The sequence below is a fragment of the Tenrec ecaudatus genome, chromosome 4, assembly GCF_050624435.1.
Source record: "Tenrec ecaudatus isolate mTenEca1 chromosome 4, mTenEca1.hap1, whole genome shotgun sequence".
Classification (NCBI taxonomy): Eukaryota; Metazoa; Chordata; class Mammalia; order Afrosoricida; family Tenrecidae; genus Tenrec; species Tenrec ecaudatus.
Window position 1 is genome coordinate 87,184,300 of NC_134533.1, and position 23,956 is coordinate 87,208,255.

Genomic DNA, 23,956 nt, shown 5'->3' on the forward strand with positions numbered 1-23,956 from the left:
AGCTCAGATACCATTGAACTCAGTAAATTACAGCTGTTTTTATAAAATTATGAACTATAGGGATAGTGTTTACTTCTTCATTGATATAAATAAAAATCAGTCATCAGTCATCTATTAAGTAGTTACACAATTGGACAAAAAAGTCAGATACATATCTAGACTTTTAGTATTTTATTGACTTTGTGTATATTTATATACTTATAAGCAATATGTTTTTATCAGTGTATGAAATTCAGAGGGCATGGAAGTATGTAAAATATGAGACAGTGCCCATTCAGCATGCCCTCCTATAATCCTATTATTCTGTTCTGTGAAAATAAAGGCATTTAGTATAAAATTTTAATACCCATTTAGTGCATTTAGGTACGCACCTACAACTTAATATAAAATAATAAAAGGTACCAATGTACTTGACACAATGGATGGATGTATGGATTGTGAAAAGAGCTGTAAGAGCCCCCAATAAAAGGACCATAAAAAAAATCCCTATTGATGTTAGTGTTCATTGTTCAATGGCCTTTGAACATTCACATGAAGATTCAAATGTGAAAACTGAACCTCAAAGAGGTTCAATAACCAGTTAAGTACTCAACTTCTAAAGTTTAGTGGATTAAACCCACCTCGAGGCTCCATGGAAGCGAGACCTAGTGATGTGTTCCCAGGAAGAGTATCGCCCTCGGGGGCAGTTTTGGAGGATCCCTGGTGGTGCAGTGGCTATGAATGAGGCTATGACCTGCTAGTCGGCCGTGTGAAACCACCAGCTTCCCCTCAGAGGATGGGGCTTGTGTTAGGGTTCTCTAGAGAAACAAAACCAGAATGCTAATACTTTTTAAATATATATTTGTACAGATAGATAACATAAGAAATAAACAGTTAATTAAATTATAAAACAGTATAAACGGCTCAGTGCAACTCACCCCTGTAAGACAGCTGTGAGACACTGGCAGTTCTTCAAGTCTTGAGGGCTACCGGGTAGTCTTCTGTAAAGTAATTCTGCCTATCCGGTCATAGGCAGCAAACAGCAAGGCAGGTCACCCACAGTCAGCCAGGTGGCAGGGTCTGACAGTCCACAGCTCAAGAGATACACATTCCAAAGGTGTGGCAAAGCAAGTCTTGAAGGAACCTCAAATTACAGTGACACAGTCCACGGGTTAGGTGTCCCAAAGGTAGTGTAGCTTGAAAATCGAGGCACAGAACAAGCAAGGCAGCCGCACACAGATCTGATGATCAAAGAGCAAGAGACCATAAAGGCTCAGCTCGCTGAGCCTTTTATCTCTCTGCCCTTCAATTAATTCCACGTGTGTTTATCAGGCAGGTTGGCATAATAAACTAACTACCTCAGGGCTTTCTACTTCTGTCAAGAGTTACTGTCATGGAAATTAACAGTGGCAGTTCTACCCTGAACTACTGGGTCTCAATAAAGTCAGCACCAACTGGATGGCAAATGAGTCCGTTATTTGTGAGGGAACACAGCTCCTAACACTATCATGGGTTCACAGGCACAACTGTATGGTTATGATATGTAAGGGTTATAGTAAAGTCCGAGAATAAGAGAGAGAGGAGAGAGTAAAATAAAGGAGTCAGACGCATTTCATGGTACCATGCTGTATTAGCCCTTCCTGGTGGTTCACGTGGAGGTGTGGGAGGAGAGATTTATTTCTGACCCAGGGGTGTGTAAGCCCCGCTGATTACAGATGACATATGCAACAGGAAGGGGTTGTGCTATAGGCAACACAAGCAATAGGAGGGGAAAATCTAGGGGGTGTACACGCAATAGGAAGGGGAGAGATTAGGGTTACACATGTGACAAGATGGGCGGACCCTGAACTCAATATGGTAGCCCAACTTTGGTGAGTGGGCTTGACCTAGGCTTTGGGCTCTCCTTCAAGGGAACAAATCCACAACCTTTATCAGAAGGTAGGGGTCCTATTTAGGGTGGGACCATACAGTCTGATTGCTCTAGATGGCTGATAACCCTTAGGCAGCCTAACCTGTCACCTGTTTTCATTGACTTCCAAGTGTGCAGTCATTTACCATGTGTACCAAGCAGCATCTTAGGTTTGGCATATATTTGGGGGAGATAATTTGGGAGAAATCCCAGTTACTGGGGGGTGGTTTTATTCTTTCAGATGGGTTCACCATGAGTCACAATTCCAGTCAGGGTGCAGTGTAGCAACGGTGAAACATACAACTTTCCTCTAGTTCTTAAAAATAGCTCTTTCCCCGCACCCCCAGTATCATGATCCCAATTCTACCTTACAAATCTGGCTAGATCAGAGGGTGTACACTGGTACAGATAGGACCTGGAAACACAGGGAATCCAGGACAGATGATCCCCTCAGGACCAGTGGTGAGAGTGGCCACACTGAGAGGGTGGGGTAGAAAGGGGAAACCAATTACAAGGATCTACATATAACCCCCTACCTGGGGGACAGACAACAGAAAAGTGGTTGAAGGAAGACATTGGTCAGTGTAAGACATGACAAAATAATTTTTAAATTATCAAGGGTTCATGAGGGAGGGGGATTTTGGGGAGGGAGGGGAAAAATGAGGAGCTGATATCAAGGGCTCAAGCAGAAAGCAAATGTTTTGAGAATGATGGCAAGAAATGTACAAATGTGCTTGATACAATGGATGTATATGAATGAATTGTGATAAGAATTGTATGAGCTCCCAATAAAATGATTAACAAATGATCACAACAAAAGCCAATATATTCCTTTTCTTTTATTCATCACTGAGCACTTTATATACATTCTAAAATACCTCTTGTCCTTGTTTTCAAAGATTGTGGTCAGCACACAGCCCCCCACTCCCCAGATATCCTTGTCTTAATCCCAGGGACCTATTAGCATGTTAGGTTACATAGCAAAGAAGGGATTAAGTTGTCAGATGGAATTCAGATTTCTAATCAGTTGCCTTTGAGATAGGAAATTATCATTGGTTGTCCAGGGAGAACCAGGATCATCAAAATGTAAGGCATGGAAGAAATCAATGTGATATGAGAATTCACTCATTGAGCTGTTATTGACTTTGAGGATGGAGGAAGGAGATGATGGGTTTAGGATTATGAGTGAAAATGGTCAATTTAAATAATAAAATGTATATCTATCAAATGTTTGAGAGGGCAACAAGGTATACAGTTCATGAGCTGACTCAGCAGTTGCATCATTGTCTTTCTTTGCTTAAAATTAGATGTCTCACATCCATGACACGTGTTCATATTGGAATAATAAGTGAATTTTAGAAGATATTTTTATATTTATATGTATTTTAACAGAAGAAATGACTAAATATAAAAATTGTAAAATAATATTTATATCTGGTGGTTGTTTTTTAACTAGGCACATCATCTCTGCTCCAAGTAGCCACAACAAATATGCTGGAGAATCATTTCCTGGCATCTATGATGCTATGTTTGATATTGAAAATAAAGCAGACCCTCATTCTGCATGGACAGAAGTAAGGAAACAAATCTCTACCGCAGCCTTTGTAGTTCAAGCTGCAGCAGGGACGCTGACGGAAGTGCTGTAGCAACGTCTCGAACAAGTGGCACTTTACAATGTTGAAAGTGCCGTTGAAAATCTGATGACAAAATTCATCCTTTTTTTGGATAACTCATAAACTCAGTGTTTGCAAATTTTCCTTTTTATGTCATCTTTTGATCTCAGACTTCTTACTGTTCATCTGCAAAGCGATTTTTGGCTCTATAAAAATGCATGAGTACATCACCAACTGTTAGTCTAACACAATACCAAAATATTGCAGTCATTTGGTAGAAAGTAATGAAAACACTAAAATAAAATATGGTGAGGAACTTCAGTTCCCAGACACTGCTTTTGAGAAGGTAAAATAGCACAGCCACTTGAGGATATAGTTTTACAATTTCAAATAAAGTTACTATATATACTCGAGTATAAGCCAACCCAAATATCCGCCGAGGCACCTAATTTTACCACAAAAACAGCATTAAAAATGTGCTGAAAATTTCAGCTTATACTTGAGTATATACGGTAAAAAATTCATCTGTTTTATGACCCAAATGAAAGCGCAGTGACAGAAAACTTTTACACACATTAGTAACAAGGGGAAATAACCTACATGTCTAACAACAGATTGATAGTGGTATATTTATAAGGGATTAACTCAGCATCAGAAACTGAATACATGATAATATTGGCAAACACTTTTGAGTAAAATGTAACCAGATCAGAAGGGCACAGAATTTATGGTTGGCTTTATTTGAAATTCTAAAAGAGGTAAAAGTAACCTACCATATATACTTGAATATAAGCCGACCCGAGTATAAACCGAGGTACCTAATTATTACTTCGGAAACCAGAAAAACTGATTGAGTATAAGCCTAAGGTGGAAAATGCAGAAGCTATTGGTGAGTTTCAATAATCAAAACAAATGAAAATAAAAAACATAAATAAAAGGACAAGTCATTTATCATTTGTCAACCAGCATAGTAAGTGGAAAATAGGTTCAACAAAAACAGTAAGGGATCAACAATGATACCTTAAGAGTACTATTCCCTGAGCTCAATCAGCAACCAAGCTAAAATGTAGTTAAAATCCTTCAAAACTGGATTCCTCATCATCATCCGTATCCCAATGCAGAGCTTCAGCTGGTGTGAGGTCATCATAGACGCTGTCCTCACTGAGATCGCCATCATCACCATCACTGCTGTCATTTTCATACAAAGCACAGTCTTCACTGCCATCCACAGCATTACTAAAACTACATTTCTGGAAGGCACGTTGCAACATGTCCTCTGGAATGTCTTCCCATGCATCTCGAACCCACTTTGCTATTAACTCTATGTCAGGCTTCATGAGATTTCCTCCTTTTGTTAGTCCGGCTTGACCAGATGACATCCATTCATGCCACTGACCTGTGTATAAGCCGATCCCGTTTTGCAGCACATTTTTTTGTGCTGAAAAATTCAGCTTATACACGAGTATATACGGTAGGTCTTAGAAGTTAAGATCACTGAGTGCCTGGACTAAGTGGGGAAGAATGGATGGAATGCAGAGGAAAGAGGCATCTTGTGGGATGAAATCATTCCATATCATGATCTGCATTTGATTACATAGGTATATACATTTGCTAAACCCTATGTGTTAGACAGATATATGTCTCTCTCTCTCTGTATATATATATATAAAACAGCAATCTGGTTTTATCTCTCTAGAGAACCCTAACACATTTTTGTACCAGGAGTGGTTCTAGAGAAATAAAATCATAAATACGGGCTTCTTGACTTGGCTCTCCAGCCTGACTAGTCTTAACACTAGCACTAGTGAGGCCACTTCAACATCCCAAAGTATGGATTAAGTCTGCTACTCTTCAAAATCCATGGTGTGAAATAGCAAAAATACCTAAAGTAGCACCACTGATAGATGAGTTGCTGGTTAAAGGAGAGGCTCTGAGTGATCGTACCTTTGATATTTTCCAGGAGTTTTGTAAGGATGACAAGTATAGGGAAGCTGGTTGGTTGGTCCTTCTTAAAATGGAAAGTGTGATTAAGGAGAGGGATGATCTCAGAACCACGCCTCAGGTGCAGACTAATGGATTTGAAAACTCCCATCTGTGCTACAAAGGAGAGCCTTCTCTCCTATAGAAGAGGAGGATATTGAGCCCTTAGAAAAAAATCAACTCATCCCACTTCTGGTACCAAAATGTGTTAGGGTCCTCTAGAGAGATAAAACCAGATTGCTGATAATTATATATTTATTATTTATAGATATGAACAAGAAATGAACAGTTAAATTATAAAGCAGTACACATGGCTCAGTGCTACACTCTCCCGTCAGAGAGTTGTGAGACACTGGTAGTCCTTCAAGTCTTGAGGGCCATCAGGTAGTCCTCTGGGGGGGGGGGGGGGGGCGGGAAGGGAGAGAGAGAGGAGAGGAGAGAGAGAGAGAGAGAGAGCGCGAGCGAGCTAGGCTATCCCAGCACAGGCAGCAAAATAGCCAGGCAGGTCACAAACTGTCAGTCCTCAGCTCGAGATGTAAATTTCATTCTTGTGGTCTTAAGGGACCTCAACTTACAGCCACACAGTCCACAAGCTAGGCGTCCCACAGGTAGTGTGCCTTTTAAATTGAGGGACAGAACAAGCAAGGCAGCTGCATAATGGTATGATGATTAAAGAGTGAGAGACAAGAAAGGTGAGGCTCACTGAGCCACTTATCTCTCCGCCCTTCAATTAATCCCACTTGTGTTCTTTGGCCAGGCTGGCACAATAAACTATCTCACCCTATCAAACTATACACTATACATTTGATTTTTAAAAAGATTTCTGCCAAGTAACCCAGCACAACTCACCTTTTCTTGTGAAATCACCTTGAAATGGAAGAGAGTCAATGATACCCACACGTTGGCTATTATCAGTTCTACTAAATACGTAAGTGTGGGGTAAAAGTGGCTAAACAAATCTTCAAATTCTTAATTCTCATTTAAAAAAATCGCATCTAGGGTCTTAAAGACTTGAAGATAAACAAGTGGTTGTCGAACTCAGAAGCAACAAAGCCCACATGGAAGCACACCAGCCTGTGTGATCATGAGGTGTCCATGGGATCAGGGATCAGGCATCTAAGACCCAGAACAAGGCCATACCCAAGGTGAATTGGGGCAGGGGGGGCGGGGTGGATGGAGGGGAGACCCAATGCCCATCTGTAGAAAATTGGACATTCCCTTACATAGGGGTCACAGGGAAGAGATGAGCCAGTCAGGGTTCAGTATAGCACCGATGAAACACACAACTTTCCTATAGTTCTTTGGAGCTTCCCCCCCAAATTTCATTATCTTTTAATTCCACTTTGTTTTGAAGCCCCCATGTCCATATTGACACTTGGAATCCATTGTTTCCCTCACAATACAGTGTCATTCATAGCAATGACCCTGAGTCATCAATATTAATTTTAAATGTTTTATCCATTCTGATTAAAGAGGCATGCATATATTCTTAGTACATACAATATGTATGTAAAATTTAATTTCTGTAAAATTATTTTTCACCAAACTTCAGTTCATAACTTCACTATCAACACATTATTGGATACAGATGAGTATGCATCTTAACTTTTGCTTTAAAGTGTTGCGTGAAAGGATACCAGACTCAGGAGTCATGCCACTATCGCTGAGTAAATCTACATTTCTGTGGGCTTGAGTTTCCTTAGAAATAATTATTTTAAAAGTTCCCTTCAACTCTAATGATCTTTATTCAGTGAAGCACAAACGTTCAGAAGTCACACGTAGGATATTTACCTGACTGTGCTAGCAGGTCTGGCTTTTAGTGATTAAAAGACAAACTTGCTGTCAAGTCAAAGCTGACTCAGAGATGCACCTTGTGTTTTGGAGATTAACCATTCAGGGGAACAGAAAGCCCAGCCTCTGTGTAGGCATGGCTTTCTCCTGAGAATTCTGGGAGATCTGGTATTTCCTCTTTGGAGGTGGGAGAAACTCGATTCACTCCCTTGGAGATACGCTGACAAAACACATGGTGTATGCCCTGGGAGCTTGAGAAGCCACAGGGATGCAGCCCTGAAGCTGGAGAAGCCACGTGGAGACCCCTGCCAGCACTGAGATGCTTACAATGCCACTGGATCCAAAGCCTTTCTACCCACTGGTCTGTGATCTTCCTGCAATAGGCAGCATCATGGCATGTGTTTCATGAGTCTGAAGAGGAATTTATATATTGGTATTGGACATATGGGCTATATTGGACTTATGGGTTTGGACTGGACTGGTTATACTCCCCCCCCCCCCGTTTTTAAAACATGTTTTATTAGGGGCTCATACAACACTTATTACAATCCATACATACATAAATTATGAAAAGCACATCTATACATTCATTGCCCTCATCATTTTCAAAGCATTTGCTCTCCACTTAAGCCCTTGGCATCAGGTCTTTTCTCCCATGAGCCCTTGATAATTTATAGTCATATCTTGCCCTGTTTGACATCTCCCTTAATCCCCTTTTCTGTTGACCGTCCCCCAGGGAGGTCATATGTAGATCTTTGTAATCGGTTTCCTCTTTCTAACCCACTCTCCCTCTACCCACCCAGTATCACCACTCACACCCCTGGTCCTGAAGGTATCATCCACCCTGGATTCCCTGTGCCTCCAGTTCCTGTCTGCACCAGTGTACATCCTCTACTTTATTCTAGACTTGCAAGGTAGAATTCATGATAGTAGGGTTGGGGGGTGGGAGGAGGAAGCATTTAGGAACTAGAGGAAAGCTGTATTCTTCATTGGTACTACATTGCACCCTGACTCATCTCCTCCCCTAGGCCCCTCTGCAAGGGTATCTCCAGTGGCCGACAAATGGGCTTTGGGTCTCCACTCCGCACTTCTCCTTCACTCACTATGGTAAGATTTTTTTTTTTGTTCTGATGCCTTATACCTGATCCCTTTGACACCTCGTGATCACACAGACTGGTGTGCTTCTTCCATGTGGGCTTTGTTGCTTCTGAGCTAGATGGCTGCTTGTTTACCTTCAAGCCTTTAAGACCCCAGATGCTATCTCTTTTGATAGCCGGGCACCATCAGCTTTCTTCGCCACATTTGCTTATGTACCCGATAGTCCACAGTGATCGTATCATGGAGGTGTGCTTGGACTGGACTGGTTGTACATTCTTAATGTACACTTATCCTTTATATAAGACTCTCTTGGATGAATAATTCGCTATTGCAAAAGGAGTGTGCACTGGCCTGGATCAGAGATGAAATTAGGAAATTTCTAGAAACCAACAAGAGGACATGACATACTAAAACTTAAGGGACACAGAAAGGCAGTTATCAGAAGTTTCAAAGCAATAAATGCCCACAAACAAAGGAAGAGAGACTTATGGTGGCACAAAATTTACAGCAACTAGTGTAGAGTCAACAGGAAATTTACAGAAATGACAGTCAACAGTACAATTCTACTAATAGAAAAAGAAAAATATTAAAAATCAGGGCTGAGATTCAGGAGAGGGAAAGTAAGAAAACCATGGGAAAAATTAATGCTGCTAAAAGTTGGTTCTTCAAAAGGATAAAACAATCGACAGACCGCTGGCAAGCCTAACCAAAGAAAGGAAGGAACAAATTTCAGTAGCAAGGATGAGGGATGAAACAGGACATTAAAACAGACCCTAATGAAATCGGAAGGATAATTACAAAATACTATGAAGGACTGTACTCCAATGAACTCAACAACATGGAAGACACGCACACAAATTCGTGGAAAAAAACAATCCCTCCCTAGACTATCCCCAATGGAACTCAAGAATCTCTAGACAATAGTAATGGAATAAATAGACAAGGCCATCAAGGGATTACCAAAAAACAAACAAACAAAAAACTAAAACAATCTCAAAACCCAGGACTAAATGGCTTCACAGGCTAATTCTACTAAGCATTCAGGGAAGAAGTGACACAAACTTTTCCAGAACCTAGAAAAAGACGGAAAACTCCTGAATTCTTTCTATGAAGCTAGTATAACTCTGGCACTGAAGCTGGGCAAGGATCCCACAAGAATAAAAAACTACAGACCAATATCCCTAATGAACATCGATGCAAAAATCCTTAAAAATACTGGCCAATAGAATACAAAATTACATAAAACAAAAAACACACCATGATCAAGTGGGATTCATATCAGGGATGGTTCAACATACAAAAGCCCATTAGTATTATTTGCCACATTAACATGAACAATTATAAGAACCAAAGGATATCAATAGATGCAGAAAAAAGCATTCGACAACATCCAACACCAATTCCTGTTTAAGACACTCAAAAAGATAGGAATGGAAGGAAAATTCCTCATTATAAGCTATATATGAAAAACCAATGGCCAATGTGGTAGTAAATGGAGAAAAGATGAAAACAATCCCACTGAAAAAGGGAACCAGACAAGGATACCCTTGTCCCCACTCCTATTCAACATCATACTGGAGGTCTTAGCTAACAGCATGAGGCAAAGAAAAACATCAAAGGTATTCAACAGGGGATGGAAGAGGTGAAACTATCATTATTTGCAGGTGATGGAAAATCCCAAAAGCTCCACATTCTAGGCTTCTTCACACTCTATACGAAGTTGGTAATCAGTTTTTCCAATTCTTTGAATAAAGATGATGGTAATTGTATCGGGATTGCATTAAACATATAAAGCCTTGGGCAGAACTGACATCTTTACTATATTGAGTCTTCCAATCCATGAGCATGGTATATTCTTCCATTTGTTGAGGTCACTCATGGTTTCTTGTAATTGTGTTCTGTAGTTTTCCTCAGACAAATCTTGTGGGTTTAGTCAGGTATATCCCTAGATATTTCAACTTTTGCTTGGCTATTATGAGGTGTATCACCTTTTTGATCCCCTATTCCATGATCTTGTCCAATGCATGTTAACAGTCTGATAGACTTCTGTGTGCTGAGCTTGCATCCTGCCACTCTGCCATATTCCCCTTTTGCTTCCAGTCATCCCCTTGTGGAGCTTTTTGGGGCCAGGATGTGGCAAACTTATCAGACTCAACCAGAAAACACACCTAAAAGTCAACAGACTTTGAACACTTTACAGGCCTTCCTTTTTGTTTTCTTTTATTGGTTTTCTCTGCCTTGTTTTTAGTGCATATTATCATCTCTGCAGGTCTATCTAGGTAAGATAGGTGGGATAAACAATCTGGAGGTGAAAACGGGAGCCAAGGTTCCAGGGGGATATGGGAGAGGGGGAGGCGGGGTAAAGGAAGTGGATATTAACAAAGCCAGGGACAAGGAAACAAGTGATCCACAATCAATGGCACGGATGGTGTAGGAGGCATGATAGGGCTTGATCAAGGGCGATGTAACCTAGAGGAATTACTGAAACCCAAATGAAGGCTGAACATGATAGTGGGACAAGAGGAAAGTAAAAGGAAATAGAGGAAAGAACAAGGAGGCAAAGGGCATTTAGAGTCCTAAATACAGGTATGTACATATGTAAATATATTTATATATGATGATGGGGAAATAGATGTACACATATTTATAGGTTTAGTATTAAGGTAGCAGACGGACACTGGGCCTCTACTCAAGTACTCTCTCAATGCAAGAACACTTTGTTCTATTAAACTGGCATTCTGTGATGCTCACTTTCCCGACATGACCGCTGAAGACAAAGCAGATGCATAAGCAAATGTGAAGAAAGCTGATGGTGCCTAGCTATCAAAAGATACAGCATCTGGGGTCTTAAAGATAAGCAGCCATCAAGCTGAGAAGCAACAAAGCCCACATGGAGGAAGCACAACAGCCTGTGTGATCATTGAGGTGTTAATAGGATCAGGCATCAAAGACCCAGAATAAAAAAAATATTGTGAATGAGAGAGTGCAGAATGGAGACCTAAAGCAACTGAACATGACCTTTCAGAAGGGATGCAGGAATATACGAGCCAGTTACGGTGCTGTATAGCACAGAGGAAAGATACAACTTTCACTCATGGAAAAAAACAACTTTCCTCTAGTTCACTAATGCTTCCTCCTCCCTGCACTATCATGATCCTAAATCTAATTTAAAAATCCAGTTAGACCAGAGGCTGTACACTGGTATCAGTAAGAGCAGGAAACCCAGGGCAGATAAACCCCTCAAGACCAATAGTGAGTAGGGATACCAGGAGGGCAAGGGAAAGGTGGGTGGAGATAGGGGATACCAGGGTACCGATCACAATGATCTACATATAACCCCCTCCCTGGGAGTGGACAATAGAAAAGTGGGTGAAGGGAGATGTCAGTGTAGGATATGAAAAAATAATTTTGAAGTTAACCAGGGTTTGTGAGGGAGGGAGGAAAATGAGCCGATACCTAGGATTCAAGTAGAAGGAAAATAGTGTGAACATGATGGCAACATATGAACAAATGTGTTTTAACACAATGGACGGATGTATAGATTGTGGTAAGAGTTGTACGAGCTCTCAAAATGGAAAAAAAATCCTCATACACATATGCGTGTTTGCAGATTTTTCTGTAGTACACCCAGACTAACACATGGGGGAAGGGGCTGGTATTGCCTAGTGTTTCTGATGGTGATCCTTTCTTTGCGGTTTATCACCTTTACTATTGTCTTACTTAAGCAACAGCCATGGGGGTGGCGTGGTTATGCTTGGGGTTGCTAACTACGAAGCCACCTGCCCTGTAGGACAAAGATTAGGTTTTCTAAACCCTTAATGTTAAGTGTTGGAAACCCAGGGGTAGTTTTACCCCATCCAACAGGGTTGGCTGAGTCAACACTGACTCCATGGGAACCAGTTGCCCATAGAAGCAGACTCATGGCAGCCTCCTGTGTTGAGATGTGTCAAATGGGCCTTTCCATGGGTAACATCACAAATCGTTAAGCAGGTCTATTCCAAAGTGCTCTGGGTAGACTTGTAGTCTTTAAGTGTCAGTGATTTGTGCCAAGGATGCTAAATATTTCTTTCCTACCAAGGTATCTTTGTGTGTGGCAAAATATAAATCTTGTCACTTCAGCTACTTTCACAAGTACCCTATAGAAATGCTGCACAACTATCATAGTTTTCAGCTTATAAATTTTCCATCACTTCACATATGCTCACTGCCCCGTAAGCAAGAACTCTTCCTCTAATCCTTCGGTAATCTCAACTACACAAATGCCTACTGTAGTAGATACTTTATCAAATTGGGGTGTTTGTTCTTATGTCTAATGCCAAAATTTCCAAGGTTTATCCACATTGTAGCATGGCTGAGTATATTTCACTGCATGTTACACTTTGCCCATCTTTAGACTCAGATGCTCTAAATCACTTTAAGATAATGGGCCCATTAGGGGTGAAAACTGCTGTTCTATAAATCTAACATCTTAATGAGTCAGGAATTAACTTTACTCAAAGAAATCTGTTTCCTACAAAGTAACTTGTAAAGACTTGGCATTTTCCAGCTGATTGCTATGCTTAGCTCTTCATGGTAGGGCGCGAGCCTCCCGAGGCCTTTTGAAGACTCAGGCTCAGGGGTTGCATGGCACATTCCCCAGGTCTAACAGCCCAAACCCTGCACACATATATTCTAACTCCGAGCAGACAACAGGAAGTGCTTTTTCCATTTGGCTGTATCTGATTTGGATCCTTTTGGCTATAATAAATTGTAAGCACAGAACTTTCCTAAGTGCTTTACATCATTCTAGCAAACTGCTAAACCAGAAGGTACTTTTAAGAACCCCAGAATCTGGCCAGCTGATCAGATGGGGGGCCTAAGGGACCCTTGGTGTACAGTGGTTGTCCTCAGGTGGTGGTGTCTTGGGGAGGGCTGTGCCCTTAGCAGTAAGGTCGGCATACTACAAGTTGGAGTCAGACTCATTTTGCAAATAGACACGAATTCCTATCCACAAACTCTAAAATGGTGATAGAAACATTTTTGTTTTTATACTGAGGCTTCTAAAAATGCTTTGGAAGTAACTTAAAAACTAGCAACCCAAAAGGCACTGAACCACAAACGAGTTTAAAATCTAGCTATTAAAACCAAAATTATTCAGACAAAAGGATTATATATTTTACAAAATTAGTTTTTACCAAACATAACCATTTAAAAATGTAATCTCAGGTATAGACACACTTGTTAGCTCTCTAGGTTACATGGCAATGTTTTATTGCACCTACTTATCCAAATGACAAATAGCAGCATAGAATGGCAGTCAGGAGCAACTATAAAACCAGGAGGTTTGGGTTTAAACTTTGAATCCACCATGCACTAGCTTCGACTTTGGTCAAGTTACTTAACCTGTTATTGTTCTATACTGTCGTTTCTGCCTCACAGACACTGTAGAACATCCCATAGTTTTCTGAACTAAAAGCTTCAAAGTAGATTGTCAGGTCTTTTCTTCCGGGAAACAACAATTTTGACATCATCTGTGTTCTTTCTGTTTAGCAGTGAAGTGCTTAATCATTGTGCCACCAGGGCTGCTGTACTTAACCATCCTTTAGTATAAATGTTTCTTCACCTGCAATATAAAAATATAACCTGTTTTATCCAGCTGTCTTGAATAGTATTCAATCAAATTCTTGAACAGTGCCTAGCTCTTAACATGAACTGCAAGTTTCTAATGAATTTCTAAGAACCAACTGATATGCCAGGCGCTACAGGGTTGCTATGCATCAGATTCAACATGATGGGTTTGGGACTTTTGTTTCTCTTATTGGTACTAGAAAATGGGGACAGAATGGTTGGCTAACACATAAAAAAGTCCATCTTAAATGTAGTCAAACTTATGTCCACTCAAAGGAATAGAAATATCCTAAGATAAAATAACATTAGGAGGAACAAATAAACAACTGAAAGTATTCTGAAGGATGTGTCACTAGAAGCATTAATAAATCCAGTTAGTTCCTAAGGGAACGTACAGTAGGTTCAGGCTTAATATCTAACCTTACTATAAATAGCTAAGTCTTAAAAGGATAATTAATTTGATCAGACAGTGTATTTGTCCAAAAAGGAAAGGCAAAAGAATGCATTTTAACAAAGTCTGGAACTAAGGGACATAAAAGTATTTCAGATGGGAAGCTTTTGTAATGACCATTAAAATTATTCTGTTTTATCCAAGCCAAGGTATTTTCAATCACTTTACACGCACAGGCGTGTCAGACAATGATTCAGGAAGACTGGATAAGCGAAGCCTTTGGATTAATGTGTTGGTGACTATTACTGACTACCCGGTAGACTGCCAGATGAGTGAACAAACATGCCTTGGAGAAGTACAACCAGAATTTTCCTTAGAAGGGAGGGTGGCACCACTTCATTCCATGTACTTTGGAAATGCGATCAGGGGGAACCAGTCTTCGAAGGACATCAATCGTGGTGGAGAGGGTCAGCAATAAAAAAGGAAGATGCTCACCAAGCTGGATTGACTCAATGGCTGTGAAACAATGGGCTAAAATATAGCACTGACTGGGCGGATGACGCAGCAGTGGATAGGGTCACTGGTTATGAGCGAGAACCAAGTAATCCCACCTAATAACTACTACATTGGAAAACCAGCACGTCATCACTGAGCATATAAGAAGATATATTCTTTAAAAAAGATACTCTATAAAACTTCATTGAAATCAAACAATAGTGATTTAGTTAGAAGAACCGTCCCCAAATTTGTGCATTCAGGGTAATGGCAAATGGATAAAGCCACAGGCATCTACAGTTAAAAGAGGAAAACCAGGCAACTCCCATTGAGCATAAATTATAGGATATGTGGGAAGCAGGCAAGCAGTTAGGAAAAAAAAATCTACTGCTCTCTCACCCATTCAAAAAGAAATGAAAAATACAAAAAGCAATCACTATTAAAATAACTCTAAAACTGGCACTGAGTTTACATTTCAAAACTGAGAATACGGCATCATGAAACAGGTGGAATAACACGGAGTAAATGCTGAATTTGAGTCAATCAAAATTATTTTTCCAGTAAAGTCAAAATAAATTTAATATTCTAATAGAGAACTTTTAAAAGAGTAACCTGACTACTTAATAAAAAGGTTATACAACTATGCCCTGATATCCTAAACCTAACGCCAGACCTTAAAAAGCTATTAAATTTACTGTGGATGCATGCTCAAGTCAGAACACTTGTAATTACAAAGAAAAAGTCACAGGGTAGAAAAAAATCCAGTCACTTAAAAATATTTTTAAGAACTCCTTAAGGTTCTACTCCCCTTTAGCAATTACCCAAAGGGATCCAAGTAAAATGTAATGGAAGAATAGAAATATCTAGCATAAAATAAAAATTATAAATAAAATATAATAGTTACAGACCTTTGCCAGCACACGGTTACACCAGTTACATCATATACTGTCAAAGAGTCAATTATGGTTGATTTGTGTATGTTTTTAATTATTTTAAACCACTGACTTGTTTTTAAAAGTCAAACAAAAAACAACAGGTCTCAAGAATTATGCTTTAGTGCACTAAAAATACATGGTTAAAATGAAGTGTTTTACTTTCATAAATAGATCGAGTAAGACTCATAGTTTTGTAAATGTGCTATGGCAGTGGTTCTCAACCTTCCTAATGCTGTGACGTTTTAATACAGTTCCTCATGTTGGGGTGACCCGCCAAGCATAAAATTACCTTCGTTGCTACTTCATAACTGTAATTTTGACACTGTTATCAATCGGGTAACCCCCGTGAAAGGGTTGTTCGACCCCCAAAGGGGCCGCGACCCACAGGTTGAGTGCCGCTGTTCTACAATTTTTAGCATTAGAAGATGAAAGGTCATGACATACAGGAAATCTCGGTATTATTCTTTTGCAGACCCTCTGTAAATCCTTAATGACGCCAAATTAAAGTTTAACAAAGCTCAGCATCTTAAGTTTCCCCTGCTGAGTTTGGGCATCAAACTAGTAACACACCAAAACAATTTGTCTACATTTGATGCTTTACGACTTTAAATACTAAGGAGACATAGTATTACTTGAGAAAAGACGCAATAAGGTTAACTTAAGAAATTTTTATTAATATTTGAAACAAACATAGAAAGTAGGCCATATTCTGCTTAAGCTAAGTTTCTCCCTAAATGTACACGCCTACCACAGGAGGACTCCGGGTGCTACCTGAGCAACAGTCCGAGGGTCTTAGGAGTACTAAAGTAGTCTGAGGTCACCACTAAAGCCAGACTATATTCCGTGAACTCGATTCTTAGAAAATCTATTAGCACTTTGTAACTCTGAAGTGGATAAAACACCTGGCTTAAATATTTCATGACATATTAAGATATTGTTTGGGGGGGGGGGGTTTCTCAAGGCAACATCAGAAGATCATACTGAGCACCTCCTTGAAACAAATCAAGTACTAACATCTCCCTCAAACAATGAACAAACTTTCATGTCTCTGCATGTACGTATGTTCCTAAACCATGTTAGATCATTTAACAAATATTTAAGTATAACCATCCCTAAGCACTAGACACCTATGTACTCTATTTGGGTCCGTATTTGCTTGCTCCAAAATTGTTACCATCACATGGGGATGTCAAATAGTAAGCTTGGCTAGTTGCCAGATTTGTTTTGGAATCCATTTGTAACAAAGGTAGCAGTTATTTGCTAAGGGTATTAGAATGACATACCTTAATTAACCTCGTAACCAACACTGTATTTGCACCTCAAAAAATTTATTACCAGAATTCCATTAATACCAAAGAAAGATAATCATGGGGGCTCGGGGTAAATTTTAATCTAAATAAGCATAATTCATGCACGAAATTAAGTTCTGACAGTTACAGCCTTTATAAAAGTTAAATTTTCTTTTTGAGCTATTACTGCTTCAAAAATTAACCTGTCTCTTAGTGGGTTTAATCAGTTTAAATAATATAATTCTGTGATGATGCCCAGATTTAACCTAAATATCATATTCAACACAGTATCACTTTGATATTATTGCCCACTCTTTTTTTAGGAAATCCTACAGTGACTACAATTGAGTCAAATTATTTTTCTAACAATCAATATTGTGGCTATAAAGCAAAGCTTATATATTTAATTTTCTAATACTCACTGCCATTGAGTCATTGTTGACTCATAACAACACTCTGTGGATTCCCAAGGCTGTAACTGGAGAAAGCCCAGTCTTTCTCCTCAGGAGCTACTGGTGGTTTTGAAATGCTAACCATGTGGACCACAGCCCAATGCTTAACCACTACACCACCATGGCTCCATTTAATTTTCCAAGACGCAACTATTATTTCCACAAACTTTTAAAAGTCTGTAATTTTATACAGGTTTCATCAGTGAGGCCAAATATAATATGCAACTAATTTAAGGTTTCACGAGGATATAGGTTGTAAATCAGGTATAATTTAGTCATAGCATACAAAGACAGTTAAGTAATCTGGAAAAAAGATGTTTACATTATTGCTCAGTTTTTAAAATGCTAACCTTTAAACTAAATTGATGCCTCTGTATTCATATTTACAATGCCCCTATTCTCATACTGTCTGCAAGCAATATGGGTTTACTGATGTAGTTACCAGTTCCAAATGAATTCCTATTTCAAACAAGGCATATGTTCCCTTTAATTATTTATTATACCACATTAGCATCTTCCTAGAATATGTAACTGTCCCAAATGGAAAAACACAACACAGAGCTTTATTTCTTCCTTAAAGATTATCAAAGAAGCACACCAGCCGGTGCGATCATGAGGTGCCAAAGTGACCAGGTATAAGGCATCATGCAAAAAAAAAAAAAGTATGTATATATATATGTGTGTGTGTGTGTATATATATATATATATATATATACACACACACACACACACACACACCATATTGAATGAAGGGGGAAGTGCAGAGTGGAGGCCCAAGTGTCGGCCACTGGAGATCCCCTCATAGAGGGGTTTAGGAGAGGAGATGGGTCAGTCAGGGTGCGATGTAGTACCGATGAAGAACACAGCTTTCCCCCAGATCCTGGATGCTTCCTCCCCACAGCTACCATGATCCAAATTCTACCTTGCAGGGCTGGATAGGGCAGAGGCTGTACACTGGTGCATATGGGGGCTGCAGGCACAGGGAATCCAGGGTGGACGATACCTTCAGGACCAAGGGTGTGAGGGGCGATGCTGGGAGAGTGGAGGGTGAGTGGGTTGGAAAGGGGGAACTGATTACAAGGATCCACATGTGACCTCCTCCCTGGGAGATGGATGGCAGAGAAGGGGGGGGGGGAGGGAGACTCCGGATAGGGCAAGATATGACAAAATAACGTTGTATAAATTACCAAGGGTACATGAGGGAGGGGAAAAAAAAAAGAGGACCTGATGCAAAGGGGTTAAGTGGAGAGCAAATGCTTTGAAAATGATTAGGGCAAAGAATGTACGGATGTGCTTTATACAATTGATGTATGTACATGTATGGATTGTGATAAGAGTTGTATGAGCCCCTAATAAAATGTTAAAAAAAAACCAACAAAATCCACGAAGAACAGATAAAAAATTTTTTTATCTTGCTTTACTATTCATGAGAATGGAAAGAGATGTGAATAAAAGTAAATGTTTAACCTTTCTTTGCTTATACTAACAAGTACTGTAACTGTTTATTAGCTGTTTTCTAGCTTCTTCAAGTATAGGACATACTATGGTTTTCTTACTGAAGAGAAATAAACAATGGGCCTCATGTGACTCAAAAAGACGACGTTGGGGAACACAAAAAGATAATGACTTTGGTTTTTAAGAACCTACTTTTGTCGACCCTGAAATACCAGCCTTTGAACCAAACAAAACAAGATTACAGCAGCAAGCCTTCGCGTCAGTACACATCCTCGTGGCATTCTGAAACAGGTAAGAGTTGGTTATTGTTCACCCCTACTCCCCTCCACTCAGTCTGTTACAGCTTCCTTTTGCTTTTCTGGCTTTTTAGCTGCAGGTAGTTCAAGGCTTGCCCACTGCATAGGCTCAGCTTTTCTCATGGTGATCTCAATTTTTGTTGCAGTCATAGCTACATAGCTTCGTTTTACGTCAATCACCTGCAATAAAGATAATGAAAGCAAACATTGGTCATGTTTTATTAGTATCAGACAATAACATCAATCTTACTTTTAAAGAAATAAAGGTCCTGAGGCCATTTCTACACAAGATTTGAACTTTTTGATAATATATTTTGTGCAACTTATACTACTACTTTCTATTAATGATACTACTACTTTGTATTAATGTTTAAATTATATGAAAAAGTTCTGTTAACTACATAATACTTACGCCCCATAATTTCACATTTTGATGGAATTCCTTCTCTCCTTCAAATACAATGAGGACATTTAACTGAAAAAGACACAAGGAATCAAGTAATTGATTAAATTCACACTAAATCTTTATATAAAAAATTGATTATAAAACCATAAGACATGGATAAAAATCAACGAAGCTATTGTAAGAAACTGACAATACTTTCTTTTTCCCACTTGAGAAAATCATTAAAGAAAACGGACTTACTTGATGGTTCCTATTAAGGGCTATTTTGATAAACTTTCATGCATCTCTAGAATGCTTCAGCTATAAAACTATTAGGCAGTACCTTTCATTTACAACAGTTTAAGTAAAAGTAACTAAAAATTACTTTTCAAGTAGAAAGATCTTAAAGACTAATAAAAGTCTTAAAATCAGCACAAACCCAAGCAATATTTTAAGAATTAATGTAAGGAATATGTGCAGAACAGGTCTTATTCAAAGATACTTATACATACTTACCAATGTACTATTTGCTTCTACTCGACTAAGTTCTGGAAGTGAATTTTTAGCATAGATTGAAATGGTGACTTCACCTCCCGTCTGATGCCAGTCATGCCTACATGGAACAACTTTCCCCCCCTGTATTTTAAGAGAAAGTTTACAAATTACAATATGCTAGAAAATGAAATTCTAAAAAAAAAAAATCATTTCACGTGGAAAGAAATTAATTTGCAGAACTGCCAAATAGTTGTTAGGGCTCGTGACTTCAATAGTTTCCATGAAAATATATCATGATGCAGATAATATAAATTTTATAGAGAATCATTGAGAATACTCTTTCTCCTTGATTTGTCCTTTTTAAGGGTCACATAGCTAATATAAATTTTTAAAGACAATAAAAAAACTCTACAAGTTATCTAAATTTAACATTCTATAATGCACTACATATGAAGTTACAAAGGCATTGTCTGAGGACTAAAATAAGAAAGAGATTTGCTTAGTTGTGTCAATCAAGCATCTCAAACTCATGTTCAGTTTGTTTTCTACAAATCAGAATGTGGGGGAAAAATCATAGGCCATGTTAAACTTTAAGATGCAGTTGTCAAATAATTTTTGGTTCATACTGATATGCAGAAAATAAGATGGGAATTTGTAGATGTAATCGTAACTACTTTTATTTCATGCCAGGAATATACTGCTTTAGCAATACATTTTTTTAAAAGAGAAAAATAGTGATTTCTTTTCTAAATGGAGACAATTTAGGCATATAAAGTAATTGACACACTATTATTTTCAAAGGCAATATATTCACTTTGCTAGTTATAGTAATTGAATTTTAATTACATTTATTATTCACTATTTTGTCCTTTAGGTTTAGACACTTAATTCCTCAATACTGCATTCATAGTGGAAAAAACAACAACAAAAACCAACTTCTTCAAGGATCACACTCTAAAAATGTTTGTGTGTAATAGAATAACATTACCTCTTAACTCATTTAGCGTTTGGACCTTGGAGAAAACATATCAGCAGACCTCATTTTTGGCTATATGACATTTTGTGGCAGGTGAATTATAACAAAGAGGGGTATATTTCTAATACTTAACCTCAAAACATAAAATAAAAGGGCACATCTAATCACATGTTCATAAAAGTCAGTTACTGCAAAATAATCAATGTTTAATAAATGTCTTTTCAATGAAAAAAATTATTTTCTAATTAAAAGAATATTGGTTACATATATCTACATGTACTTAATAGGTCCATTATGTTGAGATTATTAGCTCAAATATAGCACAAGAGGCTAATTTAATATATAATAAAAATATTAACAATATCTAACACAAACTTTTATTTGGCATTAACGTTTCTTGCCTTCTTACTATTTAATGGACTTTTGGGTAATTACTTGCATCGCCCCAAGTCTTTAAAAAAGCTGTCCAGGGAGTACTGCTGCTTCTTTTTTCCTCTTGATAAATTTCCCTGGATTAGAGGCATTCAAAAGAATTCCGAGGAAACAAGTCTGCAATCCTCCTCTTTAGCCACTAGATGGAGTGATTGTGCATCCGTAAAAGTTGAATGAAGTTTAAGTGGCCACAAAAGAATGTTTTAGTTAAATAACATCTAATAAATAGAGAAGTAACTTTTAAAAAAAGTGGGAACAAGTTTTGGAATTAATTTCATTAATTGAACAAAGATGTTTCAATATTAGCAGCCTAAGTATTTCACAAAAACCTATATACCTCCATCAACATACATGTTTATCTTGTGAAAGAGCACAGCTGACACTAGGTTTAGATTTTAAGCATATCAAAACTGCACTATTCCAGAGAAGGAAGAACTTTTAAAATTAGATCACTGCTTTAAATATGACTCCGATGGGTCTAATGAGGTGTGTTCTTTTGAAAAAGCTACTTACAGCATCTCTTTTAGTCCACATGTGTTTCCCTGTGGTACAGCCTTCTTGGGCTAAAAATGTGTTAAAGTCAGACGTTTTTTTCCTACAACAGCTCCAGTATTTCATCCTTTAAATTAGAATAGAAAAATACTTCAGGAATCAAAACTCATACAACCAATTAAGTCCAGATGTACGACAGCAGCAAGTGTGATTATACATACATATACGTACACACACATCACAATTTTATTACCCTCTAAGCCACTACACAATGAGAACTAGTATAGTGAAGGGAAGAAATCATTTTGAGAACAGCATGCCATTTATTATAATTATTATGGAACTCCTAAGTAAAGATATCCATAACCATCGCTAAATTACTGGTATGATTGAGATTTAAAAATCTGACATAACCCAAGTGATGTGAGAACTTAAGCTAATGTTTACACAACCAATGATACTTAATAATCAAAATTGGCAAATTCCACTATTATTTACTTGAGAACAATCGGAGAGGATGACAAAAACACATGAAAATACTGTAAAGTTTGAGCAGAAGATGGAAGATTTGGAAATTTTAATGCAGTACCATTTCTTTAGTACAGGCAGCATAAGACAGGACTGCTTCTCATTACTAGTCTACAGACAAGCATGGGGCTCGCTGAATTTTACAATGTTGGGGGTCATAAGAGCCTCACAGCCAAAAATCCCTCTAAATTCCAAGCAAGGTACAGAATAAGCTTTAAAACAAAAGAGTAAATAAACAAAACCCCCAAACCAAAAGCTGTTCAGCTCAAACACAAAAAACCTTACATTGAAATATGTTCAGATGAAACATGTAGTTTAAAGCACTATCATCACAAGAGCTATAACTATTTAAATTTTCTCACGTGTAAAAAAGACAAACCCCCTATTTCTGTTATTGTAAAGATTAAATGGCAATGTGAAAAATGTCCAGTAACGCTTTATAAAACTGCATAGAAGAATGTTAAGCTTTCTAATCTCAACTATAAGGTATTTCAATCAGTCATGCTTACCCTTCATGGAAAATAGGTACTCCAGAATGATATACACAGACTTCTTCTAGACTTTCTAAGCCTTGATAGGTCTAAAAAAAAGATGAAGTTAGCTACACATTTCAAATCTCCATTTTCTTCCTATTTACAGTAACTGGTGATCTCTGTGGATTAGGCAACATGTTCAAGAAAGAACAATTACAAAAAAGAAAGAAAGAAAAAAAGAACAATTACTTAACACACACATAAACCAACTCCTGGCCATTCTTTAACCAATTTAATATTGATTTCCCTTTGAAAATAGTTAAATTTCAAATCTCTGTGAAAGGAATTCATAAAAGCAGATAATAAGAAGCTTTCAAGATCTGGGGTATGAGATCATTTTCATATTCTGGTACTTAGGTTTACAGAATAATGATGGAAACAGGGATTATGAGACTCAAGGAGAAATAATTAAGCATGGCTTACATATACAGACCATTCTGCATGAGCATTATAAAAGCAAAATATAGTGGTACACTTCTGGAAGTTCTACAGTGATGATTAGTTCTCATCCCTAATAAAAGGTAACAGGAGGTGCAGGCCTTTATGTACAAATAGGATCTGCCTAGAAGACACAGGATACATTGCTGCTTACAAGTAGTGAAAGCTCTATAGATTTACAAAAAGCTATATTAGTAACTACAAAAGTACTGCTAAAAATCATAGAAAGCTTAATTTAAAAAATCAGGGTCTTACTCCTTATTAATGTGCCTTTCCATTTTCTAAATACACCTTCATAAAAAGACCTTGTGACTATCCTGTAACCTTCGGGAAAAATCAATCATAATTATTACCCCCTTTGAAATCACAGAAAATCATCACCTTCTG

At 38.2% G+C, this 23,956-nt stretch overlaps 2 protein-coding genes across 6 annotated transcripts in view; one reads left to right on the forward strand and one right to left on the reverse strand.

Moving 5' to 3' along the window:
- LOC142444989 (N-acetylated-alpha-linked acidic dipeptidase 2-like) overlaps positions 1-3,630 on the forward strand; it is a 69,259-nt gene extending 65,629 nt beyond the window's left edge. For both annotated transcript variants that reach the window (XM_075546441.1, XM_075546442.1), the window contains exon 19: positions 3,345-3,630. In XM_075546441.1, coding sequence (XP_075402556.1) covers positions 3,345-3,534 — 190 coding nt within the window. In that variant the 3' untranslated portion in view covers positions 3,535-3,630. The remainder of the gene's footprint in view (positions 1-3,344) is intronic.
- Positions 3,631-13,599: 9,969 nt separating this feature from the next.
- The window catches only part of LOC142444990 (cysteine and histidine-rich domain-containing protein 1), a 39,826-nt gene continuing 29,469 nt past the window's right edge, over positions 13,600-23,956 (reverse strand). For all 4 annotated transcript variants that reach the window (XM_075546446.1, XM_075546444.1, XM_075546445.1 and 1 more), the window contains exons 7-11: positions 23,108-23,178; positions 22,092-22,197; positions 20,192-20,311; positions 19,703-19,765; positions 13,600-19,470 (exon numbers count right to left, since the gene is read on the reverse strand). In XM_075546446.1, the coding sequence (XP_075402561.1) occupies positions 19,324-19,470; positions 19,703-19,765; positions 20,192-20,311; positions 22,092-22,197; positions 23,108-23,178 (507 nt within the window). In that variant the 3' untranslated portion in view covers positions 13,600-19,323. The remainder of the gene's footprint in view (positions 19,471-19,702; positions 19,766-20,191; positions 20,312-22,091; positions 22,198-23,107; positions 23,179-23,956) is intronic.